Below are 19,151 nucleotides of genomic sequence, written 5' to 3'. Positions count from 1 at the left end.
TGCCTTATTTTACTTGGCAAAATATCTTCCAGCTTCATTCATGTTGTAGCATAAAAACACCATCATTTTTTAAATCTCAGATTCTGTAGATTAGAAGTCTAGTGGGGCATCTGGGTGGCTAAGTTGGTTGAGCGCCTGCCTTCGGCTCAGGTCAACCCCAGGGTCCAGGGATCGATCCCTGCATCGGGTTCCCTGCTCAGTGGGGAGTCTGCTTCTCCCTCTCCCTCTGTTTGTATGCTCTTTCTCTATCAAATAAATAAAGACAATCTTAAAAGAAGAAGAGGAAGAGGAAGAAAAAGAAGGAGAAGGAAGAGGAGGAGAAGTTGTCCAAGTACAGTACAATCAGATTCTTGCTAGGGTCTCATGAGGTTAAAATTAAGGTGTCTGCCAGGGTTGAAGTTCTCATCTGAAACTTGGGTTTTCTTCCAAGGTCACTGGTTGTTGGCAGAATTCATTTCCTACTGGCTGTAAGACTACTGCTCCCGTTTTCCTGCTACTTCTGGGAAAGGATGTCTCTCAGCAACTAGAGGCCACCTGTAATACCTTGCCACATGCTCCACTCCTTCCACCAATCAGTTTACAACATGAATATTTGCTTTCAGGCTAGATCGTGTCTGACTTCCCCGTCTGCAACCAGCTCCAGAAAACTGTTTTCTGAAGGTTTGTGTGATTAGATAAGGGCCATCTATATAACTCTCCCTATCTTAAGGCCTACTGATTTCACAGCCTAGGTAGCAGTACCTAGGTGAGTATTTCATTGAATAAATGGGAGAAGAAGTGTGCCAATTTGAAGCCAGGAAACTTAGGGGACTATTTTAGAATTCTGCCTACTACATATATGTAGGTATGAAAATGCATGGCAGCTGAAGGCACTTCTAATATATACAGTATGAGGGAGTGGAGGAGTAAGGCTGAAAAACAGCCAAGGCTTCTAGATAATGCAAAGGATTTGGGGCTCTATCTTTCAGAAAACAGGGAATTACTAAAGGTTTTTGACCCCTGGTATACTATTATGGTCCAATGGGCTCATTTTTCATTTCTCAACATTTCTAAGTATTTGTAAGATAATAAATTTCAAATAATTTCATCACTATTTTCTCTCAGAGGACTACCAAAAGAAAATTTACTTAAAACAACAACATTGTATCTTGTAATTACTGTACAGGTTAACTGAACTATTTTATAATACTAGGATATATTACGGGATCTTACTGATATTATTTTTCCTACATCTTGAAACATTCAGCTATTTCATTATCCTGCAAATTACCCATCACTACCCATTATTACTCGCCAATTATTCCTAGTAATGTTAAAAAAACTAGAATAAGAAAATAGATTAATGATGGCATTATGTAGGATGATGTAATAATAAATAAACTGTCATTCTTTTTTCTTACTGTGTTGCTCAAAGTATTATATCATCTTTTCCGAAGGTATAAAGGAAAATTGAGGACCATATTCATAGTCTGTTTTTAGCTTTTATTGAACACTGCTGAGAACCAAAAAATTTTCATTTTCTGCCCAAAATGGCAAAAAGAAAGAAATTAACAAAGGAAGATGTTTCATAATTACTAGATGAGTAAAAGATAAATGAAGAGACAGAGAGCAGCACTACAACTATATTGACAATGATGAAGTTGGATGGTGTAAGTTAAATCTCTTTGACTCTTCAGATAACAATATCCTAGATAAAAGTTCTCAAATTCAAGAATTAATGAGTGGTCAACATATATCTGAGGACAAGAAGGAATCATGGTATTCTCAACAAGTTAATTACTCAGCAGGAAGGACTTCATCATACAATATTTTGTGACAACACTGACCGTCCCTTCCCATCTCATTGTTCTGAAAAGACATATGACATTGTATTTGTACACCAAAATTTATTTGTAACAAAGAGATTTTTTTATGTCTATACTCTTGTTAAAGTCCCTAATAATTTTTAACTATTCCTTTATTCTTCTATAAATTATTCCTACAATGACTTATATGTATATATGAAACATCAAAGGAGAGCACATCCAGAAAAGTGGGTATAAAACTAAGAAGCCTCCTTCCCTTGTGTATAATCTGCAGAAGAAAAAAAACCAGATAAATATATGAAGTTGACCTCGTTCTCACTATATAAAACTATAACAGACACAAATACATACTGTGAATTGTCTTAAATATAGCTGTACTAAAGCTCCCACCAAAACCAAAAGTAGTAATAATATTTTAAACTAAATGTAATAATAATAATAATAAATAAAAAAGATGTAACTACTTTTGTTGGTATACTGAGGGTTAAACAAGAGAGTAACATGATCAGTTTGGAGAAAAACTGATGAATGAAAGACTAGAGGGAGAAAGGCCACTTAATGATAACTGAGTTTAGAGAGAGGATCAAACTAAGACTGATAGTGGAAATATTATAACATTTAATAAATGAATGTGAAGACAGCCACAAAGTGGAAGAAAATATTTGCAAAAGACACAACTGATAAATGACTACCATCCAAAACACACAAAGAACTAGTAAAATTCAGTAATATGAAAATAACCCAATTTAAAAAATGGGTCAGGGGCGCCTGGGTGGCTCAGTGGTTTGGGCTGCTGCCTTCGGCTCGGGTCATGATCTCAGGGTCCTGGGATCGAGCCCCGCATCGGGCTCCCTGCTCCGCAGGAAGCCTGCTTCTCTCTCTCTCTCTCTCTCTCTCTCTGCCTGCCTCTCTGCCTACTTGTGATCTCTGTCTGTCAAATAAATAAATGAAATCTTTAAAAAAAAAAAATGGGTCAAAGACTGGAACAATCATTTCACCAAAGAAAAAATACAGATGGCCAATAAACTTATGAAAAGACACTCACATCTTAGGACACATCAAAACAAGATACCACTACACTCCTGTAAGAATGGCCAAAATCCAAAACACTGACAACACCAAATGCAGACAAGGGTATGGTGTGAACAAGAAATGGTACAGCCACTTTGAAAGATAATCTGATCATTTCTTACAAAAGTAAATATAATTTAGCAATTGTACTCCTTGGTATTTATGCATACAAATACCTGCACACTGATGTTTACAGCAGCTTTCTTCATAATTGCCAAAAACATGAAAGCAACCAAGATGTCCTTCAATAGGTAAATGGATAAATAAACTGGTACATCCAGGCAATAAATAGTATTAAATGCCAAAATGAAATGAGGTAGCAAGGCATGCGAAGACATGGAGGAAACTTAAATGCATATTAGTAAGTGAAATAGGCTACATATTATGTATGAATGAATCCAACTATAGAACAGTCTTGAAAAGGCAAAAGTATAAAGACAAAGAGATCAGTGGTTGCTAAGGATTGAGGGAGGGAGGAATGAACAGGTGGAACAAAGGATTTTTAAGGCAATGAAACTACTACGCATATTATAATAGTAGATACATATTATATATTTATAAAAACTCATAAAATGTATAATACCAAGAACACACTAATATACACTATGAACTTTGCATGAATGTCAATATAAATTCATCAAGTATGATAAATGTACCACACTGCTGAGGGATGTTAATAACATTGGAGGCTATGCAAGTGTGGAAATAGGAGTTCTCTGCACTCTCCACTCAGTTTTGCTGTGAACTACTTTAAAAAAATAAAATCTATTAAAAAGAAAGAAAAAGATTATATGACGTACAAACTTTGCTACATTGAGCTGCTCTATCTGTTCAATCTTTTCCTTGATATTTTTCACATCAAAATCTGTCATGATACCATGACTTTCTAGTTATACCATCTTTAAGCTAATGTTAATCTAACCCGGGCAAGTGAGGCAAATTTTACCTCAAAAAATTCAGAAATAGCCCTTTGTTCCAAAGCAAATACCAATGCACTGATATGAATTCTAACCATTCATTCACCATGTCCTGTAGAAACTGCCATGTCTTTCAAAAGAGTTTTAAAATATAGTAACCCTTGGGTATCTGGCACCTTAAAATTGAAATCAAGAGACTGAAAAAAGTCACATCTATAGTTTGCATTTGTTGTATTACTTGAGAATATTCAACTCTAATACAAAAAGCAAGAAACCAAATGGATGGGCGAAATTCACAAGATGTTCAAGCCCTAGATAGAAGCTGGAAACCCATAAAACACATTAAACAAATAAGCATAGCATATGTATATGAAAACAGATGGAAAGGGAAGGATGGATCAAGTAGACACTAAATATTCAAAATATATTAAATATATCTGAGGCATATGAAACACTCAGTATTCAAGAACGCTTAATTCAGCCATCCATTCTTGACACCCATCCTGGCCCCACATATCTTCTGCCCAAGAAAAGTAAATGTATACATGGTTGCCCAGCAGGCTGATTGGTGACTACAACTATGGTAAAGTGTACTCCACCCCTACTTTCCCTAATAAAATAAGCGTGAGCATTAGCTTTGAGCACTTTCCATTATTATGGCACCTTACTCAAACCTCATTTTTAGTCTTTGTAACCATGCCATCTGTAAGGAAAACTGAAACAGCAGAGACATACAAACACTATATAACCCAGGATTTAGGTAATGTAGTCCTTCCAAACACTTGTATTCTCACTTTTTTTTTTTTCTAAGATTTTATTTATTTATTCATGAGAGGCAAAGGGAGAAGCAGACTCTGCACTGAGCAGAGAGCCTGATGCAGGACTTGGTCCCAAGACCCTGGTATTATGACCTAAGCCAAAGGCAGATGCTTAACAATCCGAGCCACCCAGGTGCCCCATTTGTACTCTATCCTAAATGTATTAACTAACCCTCAACTCTATCCCCTTGCTTCTTGTTGTGGTTTTAAATTTATTTAATAAACTATGTGATTTAATTATTTTAATGTGGGCTGTAAGCTTCTCTGTCCTATTACCATTGGGAGAGCCTGCCTAATAGGCAATATTTGGAGGCTACCATTGCATCAAGGCGATTCCTACCTGTCAACACCCAAATCATCTAAATTCAAAAGCTGCCAATCTGAAACTGTCAGCCAAAAAGAAAAATCCATTGGTTATTATTACGAAGATTGACTATAGATGGATATTAAAGATTGTAACGAAGACAAATGCCTGGGGCCTCCAAGTTTTTCTATCTCATATTAAATTCAAATAAATTGCTTTAATATGGATATTGTAAAGTAAATTAATCATGAGTTAAACTTAACCAATTTGCCTGTCATTTCACCAAAATGCTTTCTATATCTATGCTCTCAGCCATGGAAAATATAGTTTAGAATCAAAGTTAGAAAGTGGGGGATACACGAGCAGTTTGAATGCAACTTCTAGATTTACTGCTTGACCCTTGCCTCTTTGAGCTAGAAATCTATCCAGCTATCCTGACTCTAATTAAACTTAACTTCCCTGCTCTTATTCTCCCTAGATGTTTCACTTAAAAAATTATAATCGATATATTTTTATAAAGGTCCTTTGAAGCCAGATATGACACAAACACACACATATTACTTATAGAGAAATGGCATGAATGACTATTTGCATGCACACACACACACACACACACACAAATAAAGCAAAAAGCTGGTTATTTAAGTAGCTACTTTCCAAATGATCTCCTATTTTTCAGAACATTTGATCACTAACTCATTAGAAGCCACTTTTCAGCATACCTCTTCCTAGTAGCTCTTATGTCTACCTTCCAAGGATAATAGTTTACCTCACAAACAAAGCTAAATGTGAAAAGCAAATATAAATACTGATATACAAATATATAGGTATTCATATAAACCTGTATATTATTCTAAATAAAAACAGACCAAATTAATAATTATCAGATCAACTATATATCATATATCAAACTCTAGAATGCTAGCTATTATGAAGATAGAACTGGGCCAGAAAATCAAGAGTCCTAAGGCACGTGCTTTCATTAATTAAACATATGACCTTGGCCAAGTAATTTGAGTTGTCTACTCAGAATATAGTATGTGCCCAATAAATGTTTGTTAAGTAAAAAAAAAAAAAAAATCGACGAAAGAATGAACAAAAGAATGAATATTGTTTAATTAAAAAGAGAAATTTTTATTTTTTAGTAAAGATTTTATTTATTTTTGAGAGAGAGAGAGAGAGAAAATGAGCAGAAGACAGGGAGAACCAGACTCCCGGCTGAGCAGGGAGCTGGAAGTAGGACTCAGTCCCAGGACACTAAGATTATGACCTGAGCCGAAGGCAGACACTTAACTAACTTAGCCACCCAGGCACTCCAAAACAAAAAATTCTTAAGAATTACACCTAACCTCAAAGAACCCCAAAGGCCTCAACACCATGAAGATTCTTTCTACTTAACATTGTGGAAGAAATGTTCTTTAAAAAAGCTCAGTTGATTACTTAAAATAAGGCAAATCCATAATCTATAGAAACTTCAAGCATCTAAACAAGGAAAAAAAAAAGTTTAAATGGAATAATTTGGTTTCTCCTTCAGACTAAATGCAATATAGCTTAAAAATGAGAAAGACCGGGGTGACTGGTAGCTCAGTCACTAAACTGAGTTCTTTAGTTCTTTAGTCATTAAGCTAAAGTTCTTTCACACAGGTAACCTGAACTCATGATTATAAAAATATTTTCTATAGAAAGAAATTAAAAACATAAAACTAAAAAAACCTTTTTCTATGACTTTGCTAATATGATCCCCTCAGTCTAAAATACGATCTCCACTACCATATCCACCACTGCAAATCTACCCACCTTTTTTTAACACCCACTGAAGTAGCATCTCCTCTAGAAAAGCATCACTGATTCATTCAATCAAATGTGGTTTTTTCTTGCTCTTAATTCCTTATCACTTTTATCTTCTAAATGATTAAAGATTTTGTCAAATACCATAGAGATTTGTACATAACATATTTGATACTGCTACCAAAACTGAAATCATCTGGAAGGGATAAAAGAACGATAGCTCTTGTTCATCTCTGAATCTTCAACAGGGCTTTGCAGTCCTTGGCATGAAGTACACATTCAGTAATTATTTCCTCAGTGGATCCAGTAGATAAAAATAAATGTGAATAACATTACTAAATTTCCCAGAAAGATCTTAACTGTAATATAAACAAGTTTCTCAATGTAAATAATTTTGGTATTTTTAAAAATTTAATTAAGAATATTAAAAGTTAACAAATAATCCAATCAAGAAATGGGCAGAGGACATGAACAGACATTTCTGCAAAGAAGACATCCAGATGGCCAACAGACACATGAAAAAGTGCTCCAAATCACTCGGCATCAGGGAATTACAAATCAAAACCACAATGAGATATCACCTCACACCAGTCAGAATGGCTAAAATCAACAAATCAGGAAATGACAGATGCTGGCGAGGATGCGGAGAAAGGGGAACCCTCCTACACTGTTGGTGGGAATGCAAGCTGGTGCAGCCACTCTGGAAAACAGCATGGAGGTTCCTCAAAATGTTGAAAATAGAACTGCCCTATGACCCAGCAATTGCACTACTGGGTATTTACCCTAAAGATACAAACGTAGTGATCCAAAGGGGCACGTGCACCCGAATGTTTATAGCAGCAATGTTCACAATAGCCAGACTATGGAAAGAACCTAGATGTCCATCAACAGATGAGTGGATCAAGAAGATGTGGTATATATACACAATGGAATACTATGCAGCCATCAAAAGAAATGCAATCTTGCCATTTGCGACAACATGGATGGAACTAGAGCGTATCATGCTTAGCGAAATAAGTCAAGCAGAGAAAGGCAACTATCATATGATCTCCCTGATATGAGGAAGTGGTGATGCAACATGGGGGCTTAAGTGGGTAGGAGAAGAATCAATGAAACAAGATGGGATTGGGAGGGAGACAAACCATAAGTGACTCTTAATCTCACAAAACAAACTGAGGGTTGCTGGGGGGAAGGGGGTTGGGAGAAGGGGGGTAGGGTATGGACACTGGGGAGGGTATGTGCTTTGGTGAGTGCTGTGAAGTGTGTAAACCTGGTGATTCACAGACCTGTACCCCTGGGGATAAAAATATGTTTATAAAAAATAAAAAATTTAAAAAAAAAGAATATTAAAAGTTCCTTCTCAATACAGAAATAAATATGCAGGGATTAGAATGTATTGATCTATGGTACAAATCAGAGATGTTAGCCTGTAGTTCTAAAATATCTCAGATTTTAGACACAATAAGGAAGACTTGGACCAAGGAGAATTAATATCCATCCATTTATGTGTTCACTGAACAAGCATCTATGGAGAACTTATTATGTGCCAGTCATGATGCCTTTGCTACCTGACTGCATTTCACAAATCTCATTTTACTTTACTCAATCTTCTCTGCATATGCCAAAGAAGCAAATCCTGATCCTAATGGCTCTTCTTAACTCTTTTCTTACCCTGATGATTTACCCCTGTGTAGGAAGAAGTCTAAGATAGCTTCCAAGACTTCTGCCCTCTGTACACACTCTGTATAAACTTCTCCCCTTCACTCTGAGTGAGATAAATGTGAATAAGAAGATTTCACTTCATGATTAGGTTATATTATGTAGCAAAGGTAGAAGGACTTTGCAGATGTGACTAAAATCCACCTCAACTAGTTTTGAGTTAATCAAAAGGAAGATTAACCTGGGCGGACCTGACTTGATCAGGTAAAATCCTTAAAAGATGATTGCTATTCTGAAAAGAGACACCCTTGTTGGCTTTGAAGAAGTTGCCATGTGGTTGAGAGAACCACATGCCTAAGACATCAAGGCAGCCTCTATTTCAACATTATAAAGTAATATATGAAAAACCCACAGCTAACATCACACTCAATAGAACAAGTCAGGGATGACGGTTTGTAGCCCTTCTATTTAACATAGTAGTTTAAGATCTAGGCAGAATAATCAGGAAAGAAAAAGGAAATAAAAGATATCCAAATTGTAAAAGATATCCAAATTGTAAAGGAAGAACTAAAATGATCTCTGTTTGCAGAAGATATGATCTTATAAATAGAAAGCGAAAGATTTCCCATCCCCAAACCCACCAAATATAAAGCATATAAAGCAAATGAATTCAGGCAAGTTTCAGGATACAAAAATCAATGCAGAAAAATCAGTTCTCTTTCCATACAGCAGCAATGAACAACTGGAAAAGGAAGTTAAGGAAACAATCCATTTGCAACAGCATAAAAAAAATACTCAGAAATAAATTTAACCAAGGTTAAAGAGTTGCACCCTGAAACTACTAAACATTGCTGAAAACAATTAAAGAAGACATAAATAAATGGAAAGACACCCCATGTCCATGGATTGGAAGAATTAATAATATTATTAGTAATACCACCAAAACAAAATATAGATTCAATGCAACCCCTATCAAAATCCCAACAGCATTCTTTCGCAGAAAAAGAAAAAATATCAATCCTAAAATGCACTAGGAATCCTGAGGAACTCCAAATAGCCAAAACAATCTTGAAAAAGAATAATATTAGAGGATCTACACTTCCTGATTTTAAAACTTACTGCAAAGTTGAAGTATTTGAAACAATAATGGCATGAGGATAGATTTATAGATCAAGGAAAAAGAATAGGAAGTCCACACTTAAGTCCTTGCATATGTGGTTAATGGGTTCTCAAAAAGGATACCAAGATACTTCAATGGAGAAAAGAGAATCTTTTCAACAAATGTCGCTGGAAAAACCCGGTATCCACATGCAAAAAAAAAAGAAGAAGAAGAAGTGGACCCGTAGCTCACATTATATATATAAATTATCTTGTGGTGCCTGGGTGGCTCAGTTAATTGAGCATCCAGCTCTTGGTTTCAGCTCAGTTGGTGATCTCAGGATGGCGGGATCAAGCCCTATGTCTGGCTCTACACTCAGCACAGAGTCTGCTTGTCCCTCTGCATCTGCTCCTCCCTGTGTTCTCTCACTCTCTAAAATAAATACATAAATAAATAAAATCTTTTAAAAAAATTACCTCAAAATGGTTAAAATATCTAAATGTAACAGCTAAAGTATTGAGCACTTAGAGAAAACATAGGGGGAAATCTTCATGATATTGGATTTAGCAATAATTTTTTGGTTATGACACCAAAAGCTGAGATAACAAAAGAAAAACAGACAATTAAACTTGATCAAAATTTCACAATTTAAAACTTTTATTCATCAAAGAACACTACCAACAGAGTGAAAAGACAAAGAATGACGATAATATTTATAAAGCATATCTCTGATAAGACATTAATATATAGAACGAATAAAGAACCCCTAAAACTCAACAACAGAAACAACAAAAACCTGATTCAAATATGAGGAAAGTACTTGAATGGACATTTCTCCAAAGAAGATACACAAATGGATAATAAACACAACAAACATCACTAATCATTAGGGAGATGCAAATCAAAACCACAAGGAAATACCACTTCATACCCATTAGATGGCTATGAACCAAAAAAAACAGAAGACGACAAATGTTGGCAAGGATGTGGAAAAATGGAAATCTTTATGCAGTGTTGTTTTCTAAATCTAAAATTGTACAGTTGCTGTGGAAAACAGCATGTTGGTTCCTCAAAAAGTTATACAGAATTACCATATGATACAGCAATACCATTTCTAAGTATATATCCCAAAGAATTGAAAGCCAAGGGCACAAACAGGTATCTGTATGCTAATGCTCATAGCAGCATTATTCACATTAGCCAAAAGGTGGAAACAACCCAAGTCACCATTGAGAAATGAATGGATAAACAAAATGTGGTACATACAGTGGAATATTATTCATCTATAAAAAATAAAACCTTGATATATATTATAACATGGACAAACCTTGAAAATATTATATTAAAGAGAAATAAGCCAGTTACAAAAGGGCAAATATTATATAATTCCATTTACATGAGGTACCTATGACAGAAAAATTCTTACAGACAGAAAGTAGAATAGAGATTACAAGGAACTGCAGGGAGGGGATCTAAGGAGCTACTATTTCATAGTTAGAGAATTCCTTTTTAGGATGATGCAAAAGTAGTAGAAACGAACAGTGTTTATGGTTGCATAAATTGCAAATATATTTAACGGCACTAAACTGTATACTCACAGAACGGTTAAAATGATATATTGTATGTTATGCATGTTTCACCACAATTTTTAAAAAATAAATAACAATATATTAGAGGAATAGGTCAAAGATTTGAGAAGCCTCTGAGGTGTAGGACTGAAAAGTGAGAAGTGAGGAAGGGGACTGCTGTTTTTCATTATAATCATTTTTTTATTACTTAATTATGTATAAGAATTACTTGGGCAACAAATTAAACTTTTAAAGCTTAAATAAAGAAATTATAATAATTCAAAAATGAAAAACTGGAGAATTTTTTATATGTTTTATAGAGAATTAATATCCATGTGATCTATTAAAAGTTGATACAAATCAATAAAAAAGATATATATGGTACAAGGATAATAAATTAGAAAACAAATAAGCAAAACCCCCAGAGAACTATCAATCCCACTATTAATAAAAGAAACAAACTAAAACCAAAACAAAATACTTTTTGAAAGCTTATTTTCTGTATCTTCCCATCGTTTTTTGTTGAAAAGGTAGAAGCAGAAAAATAATCAATTTGTTAAGCCAATTGATAAATCTGCTAAAAAGTATACTTAAATGTTAGGCTCTGTAGTCATCCAATAATCCTCAATTTCAGAAACTATAAAATTAATACTGTGCTAAATCTATTCCAAAAATTAAATTTAGGAGGTAACATTACTTTTATATTTAGAGTAGTTACTTTTCTCCTACCAAGTGATATATTTCACCTAAATATATTAAGAATTAGAATATATTTTTAAACTATTGAAATTGGCTAATGAAAATTTTATTATTTGAGAAAATAATAAAAGATACTAAAAGATATAGTTCATTATTCAACAGTCTGTTTTTTCACTGTACCTTTTTCAATGGCAATTATATTATTGTCAATTTTAATAACTTTATATCAGATTTGGTTTTCCTCTATATACACAAAAAATAGAAACAAACAAACAAAAGATACCAAACTACCTCCTAGCATATAAAGAATCATTCTTACAATGCCTTTGAAGCCTAGAATATGAAATCTTTCATTTATTCAACTGGGCATTTCTGGCTCACTTTCTGGGATTGTTACCGAGATTTTACTCTTCTCTAGTTCCAAAGCTTTTTAGCTTTCCTTAACATAGCCGTTTGGTGTAATAAATGTTCAGACTCTGGGATAAACATTGCTTTCTATTAAGAATTTTGAAGATGTTTATATCCACTTTATTTTTGGACGTTCTTGTAAAAAAAAAAAAACCCTATTTGATTCAATTTCTTCTGAAAGCAATTCCTTCAATTTATCTACAGGAAGACTAATTTACTGTCTCTGTTTAACAAAGTATGTGTCTTAGTCTCCTTCAGGCTGCTATAACAAAATACCTTAAGGTGGATAGCTTTTAAACATAAGAAATTTATCATGTACAGTCCTAGAGGCTGGAAAATCCAAGATCAAGGCACCAGCGTCAAATTTGGTGAGGGCCCACTTCCTGGTTAATAGCTGGCACCTGTTCTCTATGTCCTCACATGGTGGAAGGGACAAGGTTTCTCTCAGATCCTCTTTTATAAATATTAATCCTATTCATAAGAATTCTGACCTCATGGCTTAAGTACCTCCCTCAGGCCATACTCCTAATATCACCATCTTTAAGGGTCACTTGATAAAGTCTTTTACTCTCAGGAATTATATGTGGTTTTAATGCTTTGAATATTAGGACTAAAATACACTATAGAACTAAATTTTACACAAGAAAATATTATTAAAAATCAGAATGACTTTAAAAGCTAGAAAAATATCTAGCCAAATACATGAAGTAAAAAACATGAGTAACAAAGGAAGTCTGACTTTAGATTCAGATTAATGAAACATTCAAAAGTATCATTTATGGGGTGCCTGGATGGCACAGTGGGTTAAAGCCTTCAGCTCGGGTCGTGGTCCTAGGGTCCTGAGATCAAGCCCTGCATCGGGTTCTCTGCTCACTGGGGAGTCTGCTTCCCTTCCTCTCTCTCTGCCTGCCTCTGCCTACCTGTGATCTCTCTCTGTCAAATAAATAAATAAAATCTTAAAAAAAAAAGTATAATTTATGAAAGTGAAGAATGCTTTCCTTAAGCTATGAAAAAATCAAGCTGTCCCTAAAATAAAAATAATGTACACATGAACTGTCCTTATACAACTAACCTTGCTTGAAGACTTTTAATCTTAGAATTTCAAGTAAAACAGTGATTGAGCAAGCAATATCTTAATAAATAAGTAAAATTATATATGATGCTTAGAAAACTAATTCTTCTGTTGCTTCTGAACTCTGAAAGCTTATCATGGTAATTCCATGTGATTTTTTAAAGGCAAAAGAAAAAATAAATGTTGCCTTACCTTGTAAGATGGCAAGAAACACAAAATTCCTTGGTGCACAGTATGACACACAGATAACAAAAGTTCTCCCACTTCATCCTGGAACTCAAATGTTTCTGTGTGCTGGAAGGTAGCACAGAGATTCCGACCCTTGGGGCCCGACCCAATGGTGCCCACCCAAACCTAGAATATAAATATGTCATATTAGGGTCATGCCTAAACTACGTAAATTAGCATTTAGTTGAGAGCTTTAATTTTATGTATGTCAAAAGAAAATCAAGCAACAAGTTTAGAGGAAATTTATTTTTAAAATGTTGCTGTTTTTCAATTACCATTAATTATTTATATATATATATAAATATATATATATATAATTTATATATAATTTATAGAAATTTTACTTTAAGCAGACCACTTACCACTTACAATAAAAGCAAAAACTTTCACTTATCCACTTCCTCAATAGCTTTACAAAACTAAGCATGTAAGAAAATTTTGTGGGATGTGAACAAATGAAATGAGTAAATCAGAAATGATTCTAAACTCTTACAAGATGTACAATCTGCTGTAGGTAAACCTCTAAGACTCAACTATGACAAGAGCTACGTACATTCAGTATTAATATACTTAACAAATTTATAAACTCATTGATGCTCAAAGATCTATAGTCTTTTTTTTTTTTTTTTTTTTTTTTAAAGATTTTATTTATTTATTTGACAGAGAGAAATTACAAGTACACTGAGAGGCAGGCAGAGAGAGAGAGAGAAGGAAGCAGGCTCCCTGCTGAGCAGAGAGCCCGATGCGGGACTCGATCCCAGGACCCTGAGATCATGACCTGAGCCGAAGGCAGCGGCCTAACCCACTGAGCCACCCAGGCGCCCCAAAGATCTATAGTCTTAAAATATCAGACCCACCAAATTTTAGTTATTTGCAATTGTTCTACGTTCATATAGACCTAGCTTTTGTATACTTAATTTGACTAAGAAAAAGAAAAAACTTATTAGTAATCTAAAGACAATAAAGGCTTCAGATTGTTGAAAAATGTAATAGTCCTATATTTTCAAATGATGTATAAGACTGAGGTATATTTTGCAGGGTGACATCTGAGGGACACCAGTTTAACCAACTTTTAACTAAATGATTAACTTGTAATAAGACAAACTGATACTGTTTCTTGACATGAGGCAAGGGGAAGTAACAATATCACCTATATACTAATGATACCAAACTGCTTAACTTGAATCTTTTTTTTTTTTTTTAAGATTTTATTTTATTTATTTGACCACAGAGAGAAAGCACAGCAGGGGGAGCAGCAGGCAGAGGGAAAGGGAGAAGCAGGCTCCAGAGCAGAGAGCCTAACTGTGACCTGAGCAGAGGGCAGATGCTTAATGATTGAACCACTCAGGAGCCCCTAACCTGAATCTTATCAAGGAGAAACGATCATAACATCCAGATTATAAAAGGGGTGCCTGGGTGGCTCAGTAAGTTAAGCTTCTGCCTTTGGCTCAGGTCATGATCCCAGAGTCCTGGGATAGAGCCCCACATCGGGCCTCCCTGCTCAGGGGGGATCCTGCTTCTCCCTCTCCCTCTGCCTGCCACTCTGCCTACTTATGCTGGATTTAAGCACCAAAAGTTTAGCACATGAAAAAAAAAAATCTTCAAATAAAAAATAAAATCTTCAAATCCAGATTATAAGACATTCCTCAAGATAACTGCTAACTTGAATTCTATAAAAATGTCATGAAAGATAAACAAAGATAAAAAAAGTCCAAAAACAGTTTTAAAGACTAGAGATATTAAAGTCAAGTGTAAAATGTAATACTCAATTGGATCCTGGATCAAGAATAAAAATAAAGTATAAATACATTTTGGAAATAACTCAAGAAATATAAATATGGACACTATTGCACCAATATTACATTTCTTGGGTATGATCATGGTATTGTGGCTTTGTAGGATTATATACTTGTTCTTTAATTAACGATTTATTTATTTATTTATTTATTTGTGAGGCAGGGAGAGGGGGAGAGAGAGAGAGAGAGGCAGAGAGGCAGAGAGAGTAAAAGGGAAAGAATCCCCAAGGCAAGCCCCACATAGGACGCATTGGGTATGAGGCCTGCCTGGGATTCTCTTCCTCTCCCTCTGCTCCTTCCTGCCCTCTCTAAAAAAAAAATAAAAATAAAATAAAATAAAGATATATTTTAAAATAGAAGAACTCGAGGCGCCTGCGTGGCTCAGTGGGTTAAAGCTTCTGCCTTCAGCTCAGGTCATGATCTCAGGGTCCTGGGATTGAGCCCCATGTCGGGCTCTCTGCTCAAGTGGGGAGCCTGCTTCCTCCTCTCTGCCTGCCTCTCTGCCTACTTGTGATCTCTGTCTGTCAAGTGAATAAATAAAATCTTTAAAAATAAAATAAAATAGAAAAAATCAAAAAAGCTAAGAGTTTATTCTTTAAAAAGATTAATAAAAGTGATAAACTCAAACTGACACTGATTTTTTAAAAAAAGTAAAACCAGAAAATACAAATTGACAATATCAGGTAGGGAATAAGGAGAACATGACGGCAGAACTCACAGATATTAAAAAGATAACAACACACTTCACAATAAAATACAAATTTTTAAAGTTGGGGGAAATATTATAATAGAATTCAACTGAATAATTAGCATTTTTCTTATTATGACCCCTTGACATAATAGGTTAAATGTGCTTTTGTGTACTAGATTGGGAACATAAAGCCTATAACAATAGTCTTATGAGAAAATATATGTTCATTTTATTAATGACTTCCCATATTTATTTGGACCTCTAAAAAAGGCAACTTAAAACTACAGAACATAGAGAGCACTTGTTATGAGCACTGGGTATTCTATGTAAGAGCTGAATCACTAAATTGTACACCTGAAACTAATATAACACTGCTTATTAACTGGAATTTAAAAAAAAAATCTTTTAAAACTGTGGAACGTGGGGCACCTGGGTGGCTCAGTGGGTTAAAGCCTCTGCCTTTGGCTCAGGTCATGATCTCAGGGTCCTGGAATCAAGCCCCCGCATCGGGCTCTCTGCTCAGCAGGGAGTCTGCTTCCCTTCCTCTCTCTCTGCCTGCCTCTCTGCCTACTTGTGATCTCTGTCTGCCAAATAAATTAATAAAATCTTTAAAAAAAAATGTGGAACTTAAAAGTGTGTATACACACACACACACACACGCCTTCAAAAGGAAAACAACAACAACAACAACAATGTGCAATGAGATATATCTTGCACCACTCCGAATGGCAAATAAAAAGATAAGAAATAAATGTTGTTGAGGATGTGGAAAAAAAAATGTGGAACATATATTTTTTCTTCACTATTGTTTGTAGCAATGTCTCTAAACAGGAGCAGTCTGTCACTACAGAAAGCACAATTCTTGGTTATATAGGAGCTTAACATTCAAGGTTCCAACCTACTAAATATTATTAGTTCCTCACAAGTAATTGTGAAAACTAAAAATGTCCCTACACATACACCTTGGTTGAAAACAACAGCTTTATGGGACATCTGGGTGGCTCAGTCAGTTGAGCATCTGACTTCAGCTCAAGTCATGACCTCAGGGTCCTGGAATCAAGCCCAGCATCAGGCTCTGTGCTCTCCCCCTTCCCCCACTCATGCTCTTTCCCTCTCCAATAAATAAGTAAAATTTTTAAAAAGAAAAAAAAAACAACAACTTTATAAAGAACTAGAAATGTGTTAGGTGCGCAGATGCTAAGTATGTAGCATCATAAAATTACTTCATAAGAAGAAGCAGAAGGTAGATTGACAAATAACAATTCATATGTTCCTAGGAAATTAAATCACATTTACATGGTATTGTTATAAAACATTAAAATCTTAAGTTATAGGACTCATGAGAGTACTTTTAATTCATTTCAGATATTCAAACATATGCTGAGTACTTGCCATATATATATATATATATATGCGCCAAACACTATTGTTCGGTATTAATCTAGGTGCACTGGAGGACTGGGGACATAAAAAGAATAAGGATATACCACTGTCTGTTGGAAAAAAGAAACACATGAACAAATAATTATGCAATAGGAACTATGGCAAACACATTAAATTTTTTTGTTTTAATTCTCATTTTTAAAAACCTAAAGCATACTTAAATGAAGAAACTGCAATATAATCTTTCCATCAAAAGTGTCTATTTTTAATCACTGAACTGAAGGAAAGCTATTTATCAATATTTCCTTCTGTTGGCATTATCAAATAGCTGATAGATTTTTCTTTTGTTCTATCAGGTTATGTTAGTATTTCAGGTACCTTCTAATTTTCTTTATATAAAATTATATTGCAGCAAAAAGACCAAGAGGCTTCAAAAAACATACTAACCTGTGAGTTATTAATGACATGATTGGCCTCTAGCTGGATAGTAAATGTAACACCAAGTTCCGAAGAAAAGGATTTCATTGGTGATAATGTCCCAGATGTCAAAACAATTGTCCAAACTTTGCCATTAATATCTGAAAAGGCCTAAAAAGAAACAATATTAGATACATAAAATCATCTTTACAAGTGTAAAACATTGAGCAAAATGAGAGAATTTTCATTTACAACATGATAGGCTTACCACAGCTGGATTTAAGCACCAAAAGTTTAGCACATGAATTGCAGTTTTCTGTCTTGAACGTTTCTTATTTTTTGCCAGAGCAAAGAATCCATTTTTATCTGAAGTATCAATCTGATTTATCCAAGAATAAGTCTGTTGAATAGCAACTTTATAATCATCTGCAAATCTGGATGAAAATAAAATGGTAATTAGATGGCAAAACTTTATGAAACACATAATGTCCCAGCTACATAAATATAAAAACTGACTGAATTAAAACCAAATTGAAAGTCCTGGTATTTTCCCACTCAAAGATAACACCTTCCCCACCAACAACTCCACCGCTAATTAAATTCAGTAATTCTGATAGAAAATGAGCCATTAAAACTTACAGTCCACTTCCTCTTAGAGCTTAGATATTATCTAAACATCCATCCCTTAGCATTTACCACCCCCATGTTCAAACAATACATAAATCAAGGGAAAACCAGAATTAAAATCCAGGTCTCCGAAATCCTAGTCTAGAGCTCTTTGCACTCTGTGTTACATTATCAGTCACGAAATAGATAACAGTTATCCTTAAAGAAACTAAACAGTGGATTACACTTTATTACTTTTTCATTACATGAGAACATTGAAAGAATTTTTACTCAAAGTTTTAAAAGTTTAGGAAACAAGTTATAAATTTTAAGTTCCTTTATAATATGGGTTTCAGTCTTCATTAACCTTTAATGAAGGTATTGATCTCTGTGATCCCATCCAACTTAATATTTCTTTCAAGAAAAGGCTATGCACACTTCAGCTTAAACAGATTAAAATACAGTTTTTTCTACCATGCCTTCACAATAATAGTGACTGTTAAGAGACATCAGATCTCAAAGTTCAAGTCAGGGACCCTACAATCCTTGGAGAGAATTTTATAAAAGTACTGGGAGCTAAAAACTATAAAACATTTAGAAGAAAACATGGGGGGTGGTGTGCGTGGGTGGCTCAGTCAATTAAGCATCTGCCTTCTTCTCAGTTCATGATCCCAGTGTCCTGGGATTGAGCCCCTTATCAGCGGGGAGCCTGCTTCTCTCTCTCCCTCTGCTGCTCCCCTGCTTGTGCTCTCTCACTCTCTCTGTCAAATAAATAAATAAAATCTTAAAAAAAAAAAAAGAAGAAGAAGAAGAAGAAGAGAA

General features: G+C 34.7%; 1 protein-coding gene across 1 annotated transcript in view; it reads right to left on the bottom strand.

Moving 5' to 3' along the window:
- BRIP1 (BRCA1 interacting helicase 1) overlaps positions 1-19,151 on the bottom strand; it is a 182,789-nt gene that overhangs the window by 80,238 nt on the left and 83,400 nt on the right. Inside the window, exons 12-14 of the mRNA XM_059149018.1 lie at positions 17,992-18,157; positions 17,754-17,894; positions 13,401-13,562 (exon numbers count right to left, since the gene is read on the bottom strand). Of these exons, the coding sequence (XP_059005001.1) occupies positions 13,401-13,562; positions 17,754-17,894; positions 17,992-18,157 (469 nt within the window). The remainder of the gene's footprint in view (positions 1-13,400; positions 13,563-17,753; positions 17,895-17,991; positions 18,158-19,151) is intronic.

Source organism: Mustela lutreola, chromosome 15 (genome assembly GCF_030435805.1).
Source record: "Mustela lutreola isolate mMusLut2 chromosome 15, mMusLut2.pri, whole genome shotgun sequence".
NCBI lineage: Eukaryota > Metazoa > Chordata > Mammalia > Carnivora > Mustelidae > Mustela > Mustela lutreola.
Note: the sequence above shows the minus strand (reverse complement) of the source record. Positions and strands in the feature narration are given on the sequence as shown.